Source organism: Cygnus atratus, chromosome 17 (genome assembly GCF_013377495.2).
Source record: "Cygnus atratus isolate AKBS03 ecotype Queensland, Australia chromosome 17, CAtr_DNAZoo_HiC_assembly, whole genome shotgun sequence".
In the NCBI taxonomy this organism is placed as follows: Eukaryota; Metazoa; Chordata; class Aves; order Anseriformes; family Anatidae; genus Cygnus; species Cygnus atratus.
The window spans coordinates 5,294,878-5,312,841 of NC_066378.1; the positions used below are offsets into that span (position 1 = coordinate 5,294,878).

The following is a 17,964-nucleotide window of genomic DNA, read 5'->3' on the forward strand; positions in this document are numbered from 1 at the left end:
AAAGGGGTATTTGAAAGTCCTCTTTGAAAGACAAGCACAGACTAACTCCTTTCCAAACATCTCAGGGCTGGAATGGTCATGTTTTGTAACTGTAATTTTACCAAATGTAAATGCTAAACAGAACTCCATTTTGTTGCTATTACAGGAAAGGAGATGTAGTTTTAAGCAGAGGAGGTATGGCTTATGTTCCCAAAACTCTCGGAGCTAGAACAAACTTTGTTAATGATTCATTGTAGTAGAGACACCATCATTTTGACATAAGTAAAGATCCAGTATATCAAAGGTTGGAGTGGGGCAAAGGGAACAGTCAGGTTTGGAACTGAGACATTAACCACTTGATTGATCATAGTAGATCAAAAGATAGCATCTAGCAGTGCTGACTGGCATTCAGGCAGACTTTGCTTCCTCCAATATTTGCAGGACAGCCTGCTGGCTAAAAGTCAGGTTTAGGACATGGCTTGGATCCTTGCTGTGCCCAAGTTTCAGCCAAGCTGTGATTAGCTTGTGCTGCGTTCTGGATGGGTGTTCAACTCCTGTGTTCAAAGCTGGCTCTGAAGTTTCTAGCAAGCCATTGCCAGAGGGTGCTGCTATGGGAACAGGGGTGGTAGAACAGGCATGGCATCTTCTCTTTGCAGCTGGAGCGCTAATCTGAACTAAAGCTGATGGCAGTTTAAGGTAGTGTGTAGCTCTGATTGCTGAGGAACAGATACATGAGCTGATCAGGTGCCCCTACACTGCAGTGGGTCAATCCCACTTGACAAAGGATAGTCCCACCAAATGTAATCACAACCAAATCTGTCTGGGTTTAAGCTGCAAGCTACAGATGCACTTGAATTAGTGACTATGAACCACAAGGGTGCCATTTGGTTGGGCAAGAGGGGCGTGAGGGTACATGACCACATAGAGATGGGAGCACTTTTGTACTTAAGGCGACCACATACTTGTTCAGTTTCTTTAATCAGAACTTAAGAGCTAGCAATGAGGTGTGGGAATACTCACATTTGCACCATGTGGTAACTGAATCCAAGAATGAAGAATGATTCTGCTGGTGATACACAACATTTGTGAGTGCTAAAATATGCATGTTGGTATGGTTTCTTGACTCTTCACCTAGTCAATGATTACTTAAGCATTCCTCTCGTACTGTGAAGTCAATAGTAATGAGTTTCAATGAGTTAATCTCCATGAGCAGACCTGTACAAATATCAAGTAGTATGATAAGCTTTGGAGAGCTTTTAAGGAAAGATAAGTGGTTACTGCTAGTGCTGCAAGAACATACTGACCCTAGAAAGGAGTTCACTGCTAGAGAAAGGATATTCAAAGGATATCAGTAAATAAAGATCTGTGTGAAAGGACAGGACGGACTTGCAAATACTCTCGAGAGGTAAGAGGGAATTAGAAATGACATGCATTAAGCCATTACCCTTGGCCTTGAAGTGCTGTGTGGGATTTCTTAGGGAACAGAACATGGAACAGTGTGATTTTTTTTTTTAATATATCAGATGAAAATTTGTGAAAAGAGAATAGGACCTGACTACTGAGTCTGAACCAGTCCAGGTCTAATATACAGCTTCTAGTTTAATGCGAAGAAGAGCATCTGAAAAGATCTTTTGCAACCGGTGAGAGAATAAAACTTTTAATAAAACATTTTAATTTTAAATTGGGGGTGAGTTTAACAGTGATGTTCTGAATGAGTTTATAAAACTTTATTTTAATAACATGCATTTTTGAGATTGAACTTGCCAGTCCTGGATTTCTGGGAGCTCTCCAATTAGAAAACACTGTGAAAACCATGTGAAACGGGTTATTTTGCATTTATTCCACCTTTCTGCCTTTTTCACTTCATAGTTCATGCTGAAGTGTTTTAAAATTAAAAAAAAAAAAAGTTGGACTTAAAGCTGATATTTCTGCAGGAAAACATTAAAGATTTTTTTTGAAAAAGTTGCTTCAGGAGGAAATTTTCTCCTTCTCATTGAATTCTGAGTTCAGATTGGATAGAATATTACATGTCATTAGGCTTCAGAAAACCTGATTTCTGTGGAGGAGTTGCAAATCTTGATTACAATGGCTCTCTTTGTGAACTGCATACCTGAAAACTAGCTGGAACAGTCTGCTTTTTTAGGGAGCTTTTCACTCTGTTCTGTTCCAGGTGGATTGCCTCTGGCTTGACATCATACTTTTACACAGGGACCTCTGGTCTGACACCTTTCTCCCTAAAAATGTACCCACATGCATATGAGCCCTCAATGCCACGTTTCCTGAAGAGAATGCTAAAGACGTACCCAGTGTTGGAGGGGAGGGAGGCAGCAAGCCCTACAGGATGCAGGGAGTGGGCTGGGGACTGACATGGAGCTGTTAGCTCTGCGGAAGGCTGTGTTGAGTGGGGCTGTTGCGTTTCTCTGGTGGGGAAGAAGCATAGGCTCAGCACTCGGGGACTGCTCTGTCCCCTTGCTCCAGGAGGGACCAGTGCCTAGGTCTGAATTTGGAAGTCTTTTTGAGCTTCTTCATGGCTTGACTGAACTTTGTTTTAGTTCCCTTATTGCTTGTGGAGATGAAGACTGCGTAAGACTTCAACTTAAGTATCTCATGATGGATAAGTGCAAAAACTTATTAGTTTTAAGTTCCAGCCTAATGCCAAAGCAGAATTCCTGTCTCATTCTGTGGCCAAAAATGGACTGATTTAAAAATCTGTTTGTTTTGAATTCCAGCTACGTCAATATTTTAGTCATAGTTCTCTGCAGAAATCTGTGTAAGACTTGGATCAGGAATGATTTTCTTAGGAAGGAGAGGTAGTTGTTGATGACTTGTTTGAAGTCTCTAGATGGCATTGTGTGGACAAAGTAGAAACAGTTATGGAAAAATGCCTGCCAGTCACCATGAAGATCGGTACCTGATAGATCTCTGCTTGTCCGTCTGCCTGTATGGTTGGTTGGAGAACCAGAGTCCTGATCAGAGGCATTCTGGTGGCAGCTACACTAAGTCAAAAGGCTTAAGGGAGAAAATTATTTAGCACGTGAACATGTAGATCAGAATCTCAGCTGGCTTAAATTTGTGTCTTATTTCAGTAACTGCTGGGCAAGGCTGTGTAGGGAGGTTTATGTGGGAAAGTCAGACCTCTGTGTTTGAGTGCAGGACAGAAGGCACAGGGAAACAAACCCTTTTCTTTTGGGACAGTTCTCAAAAGAATAGTGCTTAGAAGTTTGTCTGTCCTAATAAAGCTTTAGAAGAGCAGGAGTAAACATGATCGCTAACAAAGTCAACAAAGCTCTCTGCCATTTGGGCTCTGCAATGCTGTCAGTACAGCCTGTACCAGCTTGCGCACCGCTACTTTGGGACTATTTGCAGTGAGATTCAAAGACCCCATTGCAATCACAGAGATCTAACCTGGTAGGCAGGAGGCAAATCTGATGTTACAACTGCATTTGTAATTTTTACACAGCCCTCGTTGTGTAAGGTGTTTGTCCCCTGGCCTTTGGGTAATGATGCCATATATTAACCTTCCAGGATGTAAGTCCTGTGGATTGTGTAATGAAGGAGCGGCTAATGGGGAACGGGCAACCTAAGCTTCAGATTTGTGTTGGTTTGGTTCTAGTTTTCTTCAGTGCAAGCCCTCTTGGAGTAAATAACCCCAGCTAATTAGCTCCTCAGAGGCTGGGAGTCTGGATAATGCTGCAAATGAAAACAGATCTTGCTGGCCGTTGTCCTTACTGACAGCTGAGGGAATGTGTGGCTAGCACAGTTATACGTGAGGATTTAAACTGTCATCTGGCTAATTGGGTGTGAACATGGACTCTTGGCGCCAAGAATTCTCACAGATGAAGAAATAATTTGCTTTGTTTGCTGTACCACTTCTCAGCAAGCTGCCAGTGAGAAAGGAAAGCAAGGTGCTAACTGGGGACCCAGCAGCAGCTTGGTGGTTGGTGAGAAATGCTTGTCCTGTCTGATTTCTGAAGCCTGGCCCTGGGGCAGGCTGCTGGGAGCAGCCCTAGGAAATACCTGTGAAAACAGGACTTTGGAGGAAGGTGGGATGTGCACACCTGATCCTGAAGCACGGTGTCAGCACAGGTAGCTGTGATATGGTCTCTTACACACTTCACATGGCTCCACCTATGTGATCGGTTGTGGGCACGCTCCTTAGGTCGTCATTAATCAGTAATGGGACTTCTGTGTGAACAGCCTTGGGACCTCTGCTATCAGCCTGGGCCTGCTCTCTCAGGGCCTGTGCTGGGTTATGCTCCCGTGGGCCCTGGGGCCGTCCTGTGGCCCCAGAAGTCACTGACGGTTGACTCTACACAGCAATAGAGCACGAGAGCAGTATTTCAGCTCTGTTATTAATACCTGTTTAAATACGGTAATGTTATTGATAGGGATTGGACTTTGGGTTTTAGCAGAGGAGCATAGCCCGTGTCCTGTGATTCATGGATGTTTAACGTATCCTTGCATAACGTGTGCTGCCTGAGGAAGGCAGGGGCAGATGTCTCAAAGCTGATGGCCAAGTGTTGGCTACTGGACTAGAGGTGGGAGGATGAGGAACTCGTAGGAGTGGGTGTGGAGGTATGCAGATGCTGCAAGATGGTTTTTAAGCAGAAGTCTGCTTGGTTAAAGTCTGTGGTTAAAGCTTTAGGAAATGTCAGAGGATGCTTTTTGTACTACTTCATTCAATAACAAGGCCTGACTGTACCTGGATTCCTTTGTCATCCTCTGGTATCCCATTCTTTTCTCTTCCCTGCTTTCTGGCCTGGCACCCCTCCTCTCTGTCTTTCAGTTCTCCTGGGGCTTTCCATGACCATGGCAGGTTCCTCATCTCTACAGCATGCCCAGCCCTCTTGGCAGAGCTGCTCAGACCCTGTGACCCCTGCCTGATACTAATTAGCCTGTTGCACTGGGGCTCTTTTAATTCAAAAACTGTCATATTTAAATAAACCTGTGAAAACTCACTTATCTACAGTTCAGTGGGGTTACTCATACAGGTGTAACTCTCCTGCTTGCTGGTACTCCCCCTCTCCCGGTATAAATCAAGCCAGACTCTGAGGATTCGTTTTAAATTTCGTGTCTAGGACTGGGTCTTGGACCTTTATGACACTGAGAAGTAACCATATTGCTTTTAATGTCCTTATAGTCTCTCCCCCGGATGGCTGCTGCTGCTGCTGAGCAGCGCAGTGTGACCAAAGTGCTAGCTGAGCTTCCAAAGAGCTGGATTTGGCAGTGATCTGCAGGTTAAAACCAGCCTCAGCGAACAATGGTCAGGGGAGCCAGCTCAGGTGGTGGCACACAGCTGCTGCTCCACTCCCAGCAATAAATTATAGCTGCGGCTCCACTTCAGAGCTGAGGCTCAAAAGGAGCATTGGTGCGAAAACCCAGCTGTTCCTGTGATGTGCCTGCATGGGGCAACTTTTTTAGAGGTGGGTCAGAGCAGGGATGTCTGCAGGCTCCTCATCTGTCGCCTGATTGCTGTACGGCAAACAAAACGCCTCTTTGGCACTCTGCTGTGCCGCAGCTAGGAGGGTGGGATGGGCTGTGCAAGGGATGCTTCCCACTAGGGTCAGGCCTGAAATAGGTCAAGGAGCTTATGGGAATTGAGCTGGCAGTTAAGGTGGAGAGAATTATTCTCATCTGAGTTTGCTCTCTGTGCTGTTGCAGAAGGGAAGGCTGCAGATCTTTCTCATACACCTGTGCCTTCTCTAGCAGGATCGATCTGACAGCTTGCACAGATGCACCTTTATGAAGAGCATCCACTTTTTCTGGCCCTGCTTCCATCCCAGCCTGGAGGGTGACATGGGACCCAATGCAGTGCCCAGCAATTGGTGGCTCTTATTCAGGGCAGTCTTTGTGCTTGTTCCTGCCCCCAGCGGTGCGTGTGTTATCCTCACCCCAGGGGCTGGCAGGCAGTCAGAGCTGTGCCTGAGGCTGAGGGCCCGTGTCCAGGTCTGTGCACTCACCCGGCAGCTGGGCACTCAGCGTTCAGCTCTGTGGAACTGGGAGATGCTCGTGAGTGTCATCCAAATCCCGAGAGGAGGTGAAAGAGAGAGCAGAGGTACCATCTGATGTTTCCCCTTCTCTCTTGCTCTCAGAATAATTTGCGTGACGAGGCAGAAAAATCTTTACAGGAGCCCAGCAGTGAGGCAGGCAGCCCCAGAGGAGAACCACACAGCCCAAGCCAGGAGCCTATGGGTTAACACACAGCACTGGGCTTGGGTCACCCCAGGCTTGAGGAGCAGCCCAGATGAAACAAAGTACCTTCTGCCTAGCTGGGGCGCAGATAAAAGATCCCATGGCATTTCTTGTGAAGCCTGGAGGAGACTGCCAGTGCTGAAGCCGAACTCTCTCTGCCAACAAACAAAACTGTCTTTAGACTCCAAGGCTGTGTGTGAGCTATTGTTGGGGGCACAATGGCTTCTCTGTTTCCCTGCACAGTCACTGGTCTGCAAACACACCACTAGTCTCTTTTAAAAGTAGTTGAGTGTAAATTAAGTTCTGAACCAGGAAAGAGGTTTCATCCATTTACTTTTCCCTGCCCTTGTTTTGCCGTTTGTTGACAGAACAGCACATACAGTAGATTTACACCCTGGTTTGAGTTGCCTTACTTGGGGGTGGACGTCTTTTGTGCTGACTGGGACTCACAGACACAGGGCTTGGATAACAAGTGGGTACATACCTCCTTTTTGAAATAACAGGAGTGGGGGTAAGGCTGTGCTGAGGGGCAGTGCTTGCTAATCTCCTCCCTTGGAGGAGTGTTTCAGTTTGGCTGGCCTGGCCTGTTTCCTCTAGTTAGGTCAGCATTGGCACACTCTCTGCTTCCTAATTCTGCGCATGCTGCTGCTGCAAGGCACCAAATGCTGCTCTGACTGCTGGAGGTTGCGCTACCTGGGGCTGTTGAACATCCACAGAGGGTGGGGTTGGTGGATCCTATCTTCACTCGCAGTGCCATGGATTGGTTTGTCTCTGAGGAAAGCAGATGCTTCAGTAAGGTAAAGGGTATCTTGACTATTGCACAAGTATAGTAGTCACGGTGAAAAGCCAAACCTGCGCTACGCAGGGGGAGGTTGGTTCCTGAAGCTGATACGATGAATTTAGGTCTTTTTGATGGAACAATTCTGTAATGGGAAAGAAAATGGGTCAAAGAGTAGCTGTTCAAGCTGTATTTCATGAACTGTCAGTCCTAGTGAGATATCACTGACTTTCCATTCCCTCAATAGCTCTTGACTTAGCTTGGTGTGTGTCTGGAATACACTTGCTGCAGATCGTCTCTGTGAGCTATTCTCACCCACCAATGAAGTGCAACCCTGTGCACCCCACGAGCAACTTTCTGCAGGAGGGGGAAGCATGGAGAAATAGGAACTGGCCGTCACCTTCTAGAAGTGGCAGGCTTATTGGAAAGGCACTCTGGCCAAGGACCCTGAGCAGAAGCGGGTGCTGTGCTCATGCTGGGGCGCACCAAATAGAGGCTTGTTAGTGACAAAGATGTGTATTGTACTGGTTAGTGGTAACCTCCTGGACAGGGAGGGACTCCTTCAAAGCCATGGCATTTAAAAGCAGGTAATATGAAGTTAAAGCTCTGAATTTTTCCACTGAAGATGATGCGAGTCATAACTAACACCAATTATGTTCTGCTCATCTGACCTATGTAACTGCTGTTATTTTGGGGTGTGAAAGATAAGATGTGTATCTTATATATAGATATCACCCAGGTGATAGCTGCTGGCTTGGGGCCTTTTCACTGCAGGGACTATAGCACTTCAGAGCTGTTACCAAAGGGCTTCCAGGAGTCTGTAGGATCCCCATGCTTCCCAACAGAGAAGCAACTTAAATATTTGCTGATAGCTAAAATCCTCAGAGAATAAAGTCACAGAGCAAATAGTTCTCCTGTTGCCATTGAAAGGCAATGACAGCAGGATGTTCACTTCCTCATCTTGTAGAAGATCCCCTCCCCTCTTGATAGTCAGTTTCACTTCAAAGCAGGACTTCGCCCTAATGGAACTGTCAAGGCCAGAATTGGGCTCACCTCTCCTGGTTGCTCCTTGTAAAACTGCCCTTCCATGTGCAGAGCTGTCAGCTGCCAGGGAGAGAGGGGAAATGGTGGATATGAAAGAAGATAGGTGAAAAGACTCCTCTTGTGCCTGATCATCTGTTCCCTAGTGCCCACATACCCCAGAAGCAGCAGGTTGATGATCCTGTCTCTTCCCACAGAAAGATGAAGAAGTGCTATGTGGTGGCTCTAGTCCTGACTGCAGTCCTACTGGGGCTCATCTTGTTCCTGGGACTCTTCTTCGGACTGCGCTCTGACTCAGAAGACAAGCACACCTATAAGAGGGCGGCTGTGGCTACAGACGCTGGGCAGTGCTCAATAATTGGAAGGTACCCGCTAATTCTGCTGTGACTCTTGTTATCGCTGACAGCTCTTGCACAAGACAAAACTGTTCCGTTCTGTTTTCCTGGTGTGCAGGTGCAACCCTGGCAGCTGCACAGCACAGATGCTCTCATCTCCCTGTAGAACGAGGAGATTGTAACAAAACCTGGGCTCTCACCATGTCCAAACAATGTTACTGCAGTCACTCAAAGATAGTACAGTAGACAAAGATTCCCTAGGCACAGAAACTACAGGAATGAGAGATGCTTTTCAAGCTTTTCTTAAAATACATTTATCAAGCTGTTCTCCAGTTCCAGATGCAAGTGATGCAGATTTCAGTCTCCTTAGAGTTGTCTTTTCTGAAGTAATGAGTTGTGGCTGGGATGTCAGCCTCCCCCATGTATTTTGACACACCTTGCTATCTTCAAGCTAGTTTGCACGTCTCTCTAATGAGGGGTGATCTGGTCTGTACCCAGACCATTAGGATCTCTTCCCTATGGAGACAGAAGCTCAAACTTCCTATTCCTGGGAACCTTTAGACCAGGTGTGGATGAAAGTTCCTTAGAGAGAGTCTGTAATATCTTCTCTGATGAGCTGACTGATGAGTAACATGTCACCATAAGATGCCTTCTCTTCTGCTGCACAGGGACATCCTTCAGCAAGGTGGATCTGCAGTGGATTCTGCAATTGCAGCTCTGCTCTGCGTGGGACTCATGAACGCTCACAGCATGGGCATTGGAGGGGGACTGTTCTTTACCATCTACAACAGCACAGGTAAGGAACAAGGCTGTACATATCTAGAACAGGTCCACCCCCTATCACAGAGGGGTGATTTATGCTACCTTAGTCAAGGTAAGAGGCTGATTCTCCTAGTCTCTGGAGGACCATGCTGTCCTCAAAATATCTGCCAAGAAACTGGTTCCCAGTGATCAGACTTATTCAGCACAGACCATGCCTGGGTGCTGAGTTCAGAGCTAATCACCTTCCTTCCTTTCTGTCTTTAAAGGAAAAGTGGAAATCATTAATGCAAGAGAGGTGGCTCCAAAAGGAGCCTCGGAGGCCATGTTTGGGAACGACACACAGCTCTCTCTGAAAGGTATGGCAAAGGCTGTTTCACTGCTCTGGGGGTCCACACAGCTCCAACATTAGCTGCTACTGATCTCTCTGGATAAAGAACATTTTTTATGGTTATGTTCTTGTATATCTACAGAATTTCTCACCTGCGTCTTGCCAAAAATGTCCTCTACTCAGTCTTTTAAAGGCCAACAGATAAGCCCAACTCTACCTCCTACTCCATTAATTGCTTTTTTTTTTTCTTGCTTTGCTAAACTAATACATTCTTTGTCTGCTCCAGGAGGATTGTCTATCGCTGTTCCAGGAGAAATCCGTGGCTATGAACTGGCTCACAAACGTCATGGCAGGCTGGCGTGGAAAGACCTGTTTATGCCCAGTGTCAAGTTGGCAAGAGAAGGATTCCCTATTGGGAAAGGCCTTGCAGCAGCCATCAAATCAAGAGAGAAGTCAATTGAAAGCAACCCCTCACTGTGGTAGGTAGAGAAGTCTCACTGTGGCAGGTAGAGCAGTTGCAGAGCTGTGCAGAGAAATTTGGGGTTACTGCATCCTAGCTGAAGAATCTCTGTGTTTGTATAATATAGTGTCTGTGAGCCTGTGCCTGCCCTGCAGTGACTGTACTCACTGCACCTGCTGATGTTGCAGCTCCCTGAAGGTGTTAAATCATGTGGCCAATTTTGGGGATGTTCAGTCCTGGCTTTTAAAGGGAGATAAATTCTGCTCTTAAAGTCCATTTGTCTGAGCAGAGATGGAGCTGAAGTACATGCTGGGATGCATGCTTAATCTTTTCTTTTCCTGCCAGCTGCAGGTTTGTTTGCAATCCAAATGGGATGTACAGCCTGGGCTCCTGTACTTCCATCTGGCAGGTCCACAGCATCACATCCATGATCCCTGATGAGGGAGCTAGAAAGGGACCTGTCTACTTGAAAGTGTCAGGAATCAAAATGCGTTCTCCTGGACTCACAGGAAGCTTTGAGCCTTTTAGCTTCATAGTCTGTGCTCTGAAACTGAACTGCTTGAGTTCAAGGACTATGTTCCCTCGTGGGCATCTTGAGGCAGTTAACCCCATGGGCAGGTAGGAAGGGTGGCCTGCCTTGGTGACAAAGATTGACACTCCCTCCAATAGGCTTCACCGAACAAATTTTGAGCAATGTGGAATCCCAGGTCAGAAAACCACTGTTCAGTTTTATGACCTGATGCAAGGACCCCTGGGGCATGGCTCAGGCAGTTCCTCTTCTCTCCACGAAGGCACTAGCATGAGCAGTCGAATACTGTGTCAGCTGATACAGCTACACGTAGTTTTGAACTTGTCTCTCGGATCTGATCTTCTCAATCTTCTTTCTCCGTTAGCGAAGTGTTCTGCAGAGGAGGGAAAATTCTGCATGAGGGTGATATCGTCAAGATGCCTAAACTAGCCAACACATATGAGACTATAGCCAATGAAGGAGCAGATGCCTTTTACACAGGAAGCCTGGCAAAACAGATCATCGCTGACATCCAGAGTGTAGGTGAGAAACAGGACATCTGTTCAAAATAGCGTGAGTGCCTGACTGCTGCAGCTCAGCATCCAGGGAGAAGCTGGTGACCTGCAGAAGCCTCGGAAGCAGGTCAGGCCTGCTGCCTGAAGTGCCACCTGTGAGACCTGTGGCAACAGGAGGCACAAGAGAAGCTGTTAGTACTTTAATGGATGTGTTTGAAACCCAATCAGAAATGGGTGGTAGATACTGTACGTTTTTGCACCATGTAGTCTAGCAAGTCTATGCATTCCTGGGCATCGCATAGTAGATACATGCTGTTTACAGAGCCTAAATCCAGCAAGTCACCATCCCTGGCGGGTTGTTTAAGAAAAGGCTGGATGTGATACTTAGGGACATGGTTTAGTGGGTGATACTGGTGGTAGGGGGATGGTTGGACCAGATGATCTTGGAGGTCTTTTCCAACCTTAATTATTCTATGATTCTATAAGTTTCTACCTGAAACAATACATACATGGTCCTGTAAACTCTCAAGTTGTTTAATCTCTCAAGGCCACTAGATGGTGGTAGTATCCTATCCTTGCTATCTAGCATTGGCTGGCTTCAGTGAAACTCATGTGTATAAGTAATTTCCTGGTTTTATTTGTGATGATTAATTACTGTCTTCCCCTTTCTGATAAGAAAGGCAATGGAATGTACCTGTTATTCTGCTTGTGGGGTAGCACAAAGCATCTGCACCCAAAAGCTGCATCCTCCCCCTGTAAAGAGGGTTCTTAAGGACATTTTGTTCCCTGACGTTGCTGGTGTCCTTTGTAGAAATAGATGGATCACCAGATTTTTGGCTGCTGTAAATCAGTCCAACTTCAAGCTTAGACTGTCTGAGCCTCGGCTGGATCTATCAAGGAATAAATCTATCTCCTGTGCATCTATCTTTGCTCCCTTTACCTTGCAACTTTTTTGGTTTGTCCGTGTTCCCTCTTGACCTCACTGTGATGCCTGGTGATAAGAGTATGACCTCTTCTTCCCACCAGAGATCACAAACCCACATCTATAGTTTCCTTCTCTGTTCCAGGGGGGATTGTCTCAATGGATGACCTGCGGGACTACAATGCAACAGTGATTGAAGATCCCATACAGGTTACGCTTGGGGAGTTTACCCTCTACACTCCTAGTGCCCCCCTGAGTGGCCCAGTGCTAGCCCTCATTTTCAACATACTGAAAGGTGAGAGTGCCACTGAGCAGTGCCCTACTGGCAGCAGGAGCTGGGAGAGTTTCAAAGACAACTGCTCTTTTGGTTTTGGGAGCTGGGTCTCAATAGCCCTCTAGCAGATAGGTCTGAGACCCCAGAAAGGATCAGAGGTGTGGAAACGTTCCTTGTCTGCTGTAAACTCAGGGACATCGCCTTCCTACCTGAAATAGAAGTGCAAGAGGAAAAATATGCTTCTGAATGGGGCACTTCCCAGGTACCTGAGTGGGTCGAAATGAACTTGTACTTGCGGCTTCTTTAGAAAACATCTCCCCAAATACAAATCCTGCTGATGCCTCCCACAGTGCTACTAGAGCTCTTGTGTCCTCCATGCAGAGGTTAGGACAGTGCAGTGACTGCATCTCTGTAGAGTCGCAGTTTCAAGATGATCCCATATAACAGTTCTATTAGCAGCCTGTTGACCGTGTACTTTGCTTTGTGTTCACAATGGTTTGTCTTCTGTTGCCAGGATATAATTTCTCTGCTGACAGCATCAAAACTGTGGAGAAGAAAGGTCTGACTTACCACCGCATTGTGGAGGCCTTTCGCTTTGCCTACGCCAAGAGGACTTTACTGGGAGATCCAAAATTTGTCAACATTACAGAGGTACCTGGCAAAAGCCTTTCCTTTCTGCAACACCCAGGCTACTGGAACATGGCTTTTTGGTTTTGGGTGACTAAATATTGTCAGGGATGCTCTGCACCACCTGATATTGACAGGCACTGAAATATCTCTGAATCAAAATGGGAAGTCCTTATGCGACTCATGGCTGAGCTGTGAGGGATATAAATGGAGGAAACCTTCCTGCTATTAGGAAAAGCAAAATCCTCAATTGACCAGGAGCATTTGAGTATATTTAGGGCTAACCCTCCCAGTTTTCATAGTCTTTGGAGTCTGATTGACTAGATGATACTCCCAGCACCCTTGTGTCTCTCTAGCCACAGTCCTACCTATAGTAAATGGACCTACGGATAAGAAGGGGTGAGGCAGGAAACCTGCTTTTTCCAACTTCACACTTTGTGCTTTTACTTCTGTGATTCTCCAAAAGCAGCAGGATCTGAGCACAGCCCAGCTTGATGGACACAAATTTGCAACTTACCAAGCAATGATCAGAGCTTGCCTTGGTCTAGTCCTCTCAACCTGACCCCTCTTCTCTCATCTCTGAAGCAAGTGTAACAGTGCTTGCCTACATCTTACAGCAGTGTTGAGGACAGCTTTCCATAGATCTACAATAATGGATGCTGATTAACTTCCCACATAAAGGGGCACGTTGTACAGCTTCTTCTATGACTCTTTGGTACAATGTCCATCTTTCAAGAAGGAGGAAAACCCCTGCTGGAAAAATATAGCCTCACTGCTGGGATTTGCCACTCTTCTGTGGTCTGAAGTGTTGGATATCAGCCTCATACATGTCTCTTAAACTTAATCTGCTGAGTAACTGCATTGGATTTCTCTGACAGGCAATCAGAAACATGACGTCCGAGTTCTTTGCTGATAGTCTCCGAAGAAAAATCACAGACAACACTTCCCATCCAGTTGACTACTACGAGCCAGTATATTACACTCCAGATACTGCTGGTACATCCCACCTCTCCATTGTGGCTGATGATGGCAGTGCTGTGTCCGCCACCAGCACCATCAACCAATAGTATGAGCTCAGACATTACTTCTGTGTAGGCCTCTGCCATCTTCCTAGTGGTGGTTCTGTGGTTGGTATAAAACATCGCTGTCATCTCCGTAGCGGGGCTGTGATGGGTAGCACTGTTGATGGGCACTTCTGCTAAGCTTACAGGTCAGTTCTTAATGCTGAGACTTGTGTAGTTGGGTCAGAGGACAGGATACGTGAAGTGCGGTCCTCTGTCATATTGTGTTCACCCACAAAGGAAATATCCACTGCATCTGGATTTTCTCATAAGCAATGGTATCACCGCAGGCTCTGATTTCCCAGGCATCTGGAAGGAATTTGAGCTAATGCAGCTGGTCTGAAAGCACAGTATTTGTCTAGAGTGCTGTCAGGAAGAGCTGTGTTCTGCGTACGCGGCCTGAAGCTGGGGGAGGGTGGGAGGTTCTTTCTGTACATAGAAAATGTCACTCGACACATCTAAGCGAAACCCCAACCATTTCCAAAGGTGACAGTCTTTGAACTACACTGCCTCTGAATGTAGTGCAGTACTGCCCAGTTGGAAGGGGATTAATTGTATTTTGCTGCTGTGCTGTTCCTCCCCTCAAGGTCCTTGCAGGGGAGCTATACAGCAGGATGCTGGGCTGCCTTTCCTCTTTGTGTAGCTGAGTGCTCACGGTATAAACTGCTTCCTTCCCCCAAGGGGTGACAGAATGTTCTTTGCAACACAAGGGAGTGGAGAGTTACTCCCATTAAATTCCAGTTTTCACATTGCAGTAATTCACCTGAAGCTTGTCCTGGATTTCCTCTGATCTTCACGTGTCTGTGCTGACTTGTTTTGTCTAGCTTTGGCTCTGATGTACGATCCAACGTGAGTGGAATCATATATAATGATGAGATGGATGACTTCAGCTCACCTTACATAATCAATGGATTTGGGATACCTCCTTCTCCAGCAAATTTCATAGCACCAGGTAGCTGTAAACTACCTTCCTGACTCCATCCTGTAGCTGTATCTTGCATACTAAGGCTGTGGTGTCTGCAAGGTAGGCTGCAGCATGTTTGAAATCAGCCACAGATCTGGGGCTTTCTGCAGAGAGTGGAGGTGAACACGAGGCACATGGCATCCCTGCCAAAAGTGCACTCCCAGCCTCCCCTGGTATACCCTGAAGGAGAGGCCATCTGAAGAAAACCTCTTGGGCACGCTTCCTTCCAGCAACCAGAAATCCTTTTGCAGGGAGCTCAGAGCATATCAAGTGAAATGACTTGGGGATATGAAAGATTTCTTTGAACTTACTTAAGAGGGAGGCGGCAGCAGCAGGAGCTGACTGCTAAGTGTTACACGGCACTGTCCAGCCTTCTCCCTGTGCTGTCTTGGGATCTGTAGGGCAGCTTCAGACAGACCCATTTCACGCACCTAACCAAGCACCCTGCCTGCTCCATCATTGCTTCCTGCAGAGCCATCTCATTGCCACAGAAGTGGGCTGGGGTTCTGTCACCCTCCTGTACCACCCTTTGGAGAGACAGGGGAGTGATAGGACGGAAAGGGAGGTCCCACAGTTTAGGGGAGGCAGCTGCATGATGGACAACCCCAGCTGGGACAGAACCATGGAGGCAGGCACCTTCAGCCTCTGCACAAAATACTAGGGTTATGCTTTGCATTGTGGTAGCAACAAGATGTGTACAGGGAACACTGGGATCCCCAAGGGATGAACAAGACCACCTTAGTCAGGAAGGTGGATATGAAGGCTCTGGGTTTAGACGTGGAGTGGGAGCCAACAGTCTGTAAGCTACAGGTGGAAAGCTGAGCCTCTGTTGCATCTGTTCCTGACAGGTAAACAGCCGATGTCCTCCATGTGCCCCTCCATCTTGGTGGACAAATCAAAAATGGTCAGGATGGTGGTTGGTGCTTCTGGAGGAACAAAAATAACCACAGCAACAGCACTGGTATGTGATGATGTGGGCAATCTGTGGGCAAAGGTGAGGCAAAACAAAGTGGGGAGAGGTAGTGTTTGGGGTAAGGGGTTCATGCCTATGATATGACCATAGCCATGGCTCCCTGCTGCAGGCCTGGGGGCTGAAAGAAAGGTTCATGCCTGACTTTCTGAGGGCCAGGCCTTCAGCCCTAACTCCTGCTTGCCAGAGCGACAAAGGGTCTCTCATTAAATTACTTCAGTGACTCTGGGTTTTTCCTTTGGCAAATTGTAGGAGATTTATGACAACCAACACTTGTAGGAGATTTATGACTTTGGTTTAGCTTTGACTTCTGAATTGCCATGAACTCTTTGCCTAGTTTAGAGTCATTCTCATCCAACCCCCAAACTTCAGGTGAAAGTCATGCGGAGAAGCTAAATAAGAACTTAGGCCAGGCATGGTATCATCTGACAGACAGGCTCTTTGTGACCTGCTGTGGCAGCCAGTCAAATTCCCAGATAGACCAAAAATGACTGCAGGGGAAAGCAGTCCACAGTGCCAGCACACACAGCCATTCAGGGCACCAGACTGCAGCCTGCTTTCTGGCTAAGGCAGGGGAGAAGGCTCTGAAACAACTGCTACAAGCAGTTTTCAAAGCCCTTCATCCTGAGGCTGTTTTCACTTGCCAGCAGCTCCAACCTGCAATTTAAGCAAATGGGGCTGAGCCAGGTTTATGGAAACTGGTTGCACAGTAGCAAGAAGCTGTAACTGTACGTTTGCACTGAGGTGACTGCTGTGTGTCTAAACAAGCCAGCATGGGCTTACTCACAGCAGGATAAATCCAGCTTGAGGATCTGATCCTTCTCCTATGTTCATTTTAGCCACTCTTGGTCTCTTTGTGTGGAATTCATCCTAAGCATATACAAGCTGACTTGCTGCAATGTACCTGTGTTTTTCTTAGCCAAGAGAGGGAGTGCTGGAAGCAGCAGGAATTAGAAATTACATATTTTATGTGCTCTAGTGAACATCATTCAGAAGTCTCTGCCTTTGTTGCTGCAAGGGCAAGGTCTCTTTGAAGGCAACTAACTAACATAAAGGCTTTTTTGCGACTCTTAGACGATCATCAATTCCATCTGGTTTGATTATGATGTGAAGAAAGCAGTGGAAGAGCCCAGAATTCATGATCAGCTGTTTCCCAATATCACGGAACTTGAGCAGCAAATAGAGGAGGTTTGTCTGGCTTTAGGCGGGGTTGTATATGAGCTTTTTGTGTGGTACTGGTGTCATAGTGTTGGGAAGGCATGTGTGTGTAGAAAATCATGATGCATTGCCAAATTTCCTAGGTGAGCAGTATTAAAGCTGGCACAAGTCCAGTACTGGGTCACAGTGAGCTGTTCAAAGTGTACTTTTAGTCTCAGTCATATGGTTTTAAGGCCTAATGCATTCAAGCATGAGCTACATCTGAAACTGAGGCTATATTTCTTCTTCCAGTTGTTGTTTGGCTCAAAGTACTTGCAAAACAGCAGGGATACTATTTTGCTTCAGGGCCTGAAGCATCCAAGCAGTCTAAATCTGGTGTCCCTCAGGAAACACATGCTACCTCCTCACAAATCCTAAAGTGCTGCCACAGAGCTAGCAAGGGAGAATGCACAGAGGGACCCAAGAACAGATGTGAAAATATTCTCACAGAAAAGGTCTCTGTGCAGCACTGTCAGTCTGAGAGCTGATGGCAGGATTTGCCTTGCCTTTGGGGATCCAGGAATTGGACTCGATGATCCTTGTGGGTCCCTTCCAACTCAGATATTCTGTGAAATGTTGTTACTTCCAGCTGTCAGTCATTATATAAGTATCTGAGGCAGAATGCTCTTTGACCTGCAGTAGTACTGGTAGCGCACACTCAACACCACGAATGCCACATATTCTCAATTCCACCTGAAAAGCAGTGCATCCCAGAAAGCAGAAGGAAGAAGAGGGACAGGATGTAGTTTTAGGAAACATACCTAATACAGGCACTGTATGCTTGGGTAGTCATGGAGGATTCAGGTCAGAGACTACAGCACGTGAGCAGTTTCTCCTGTTGTCCTCATGCACTTCTGCATTTCAGGGTATAGAAGAACAACTAAAGAAGAGAAAACATGATACCACACGAGTGACCAGCAGTGCGATTGTGCAAGCCATTCTCAGAACAGATGATGGATGGGCTGCAGCCTCCGATTCCCGGAAAGGTGGCTTTCCTGCAGGCTACTGACCTGGTTCAGCTCCTTTTTTTCAGTGATCTAGTGACACTGAG

The 17,964-nt window shown here is 46.7% G+C and overlaps 1 protein-coding gene across 1 annotated transcript; it reads left to right on the plus strand.

The window, feature by feature from the left end:
* The first annotated feature begins 1,569 nt into the window (after positions 1-1,569).
* On the plus strand, positions 1,570-17,964 carry GGT1 (gamma-glutamyltransferase 1). The gene is made up of 13 exons (XM_050714134.1): positions 1,570-1,619; positions 8,188-8,355; positions 8,994-9,121; positions 9,354-9,443; positions 9,702-9,894; positions 10,769-10,926; positions 11,966-12,115; positions 12,609-12,745; positions 13,600-13,787; positions 14,607-14,734; positions 15,595-15,707; positions 16,791-16,904; positions 17,779-17,964. The coding sequence occupies exons 1-13, from the start codon at positions 1,582-1,584 to the stop codon at positions 17,920-17,922; spliced, it is 1,749 nt and encodes a 582-aa protein (XP_050570091.1). The 5' UTR covers positions 1,570-1,581; the 3' UTR covers positions 17,923-17,964.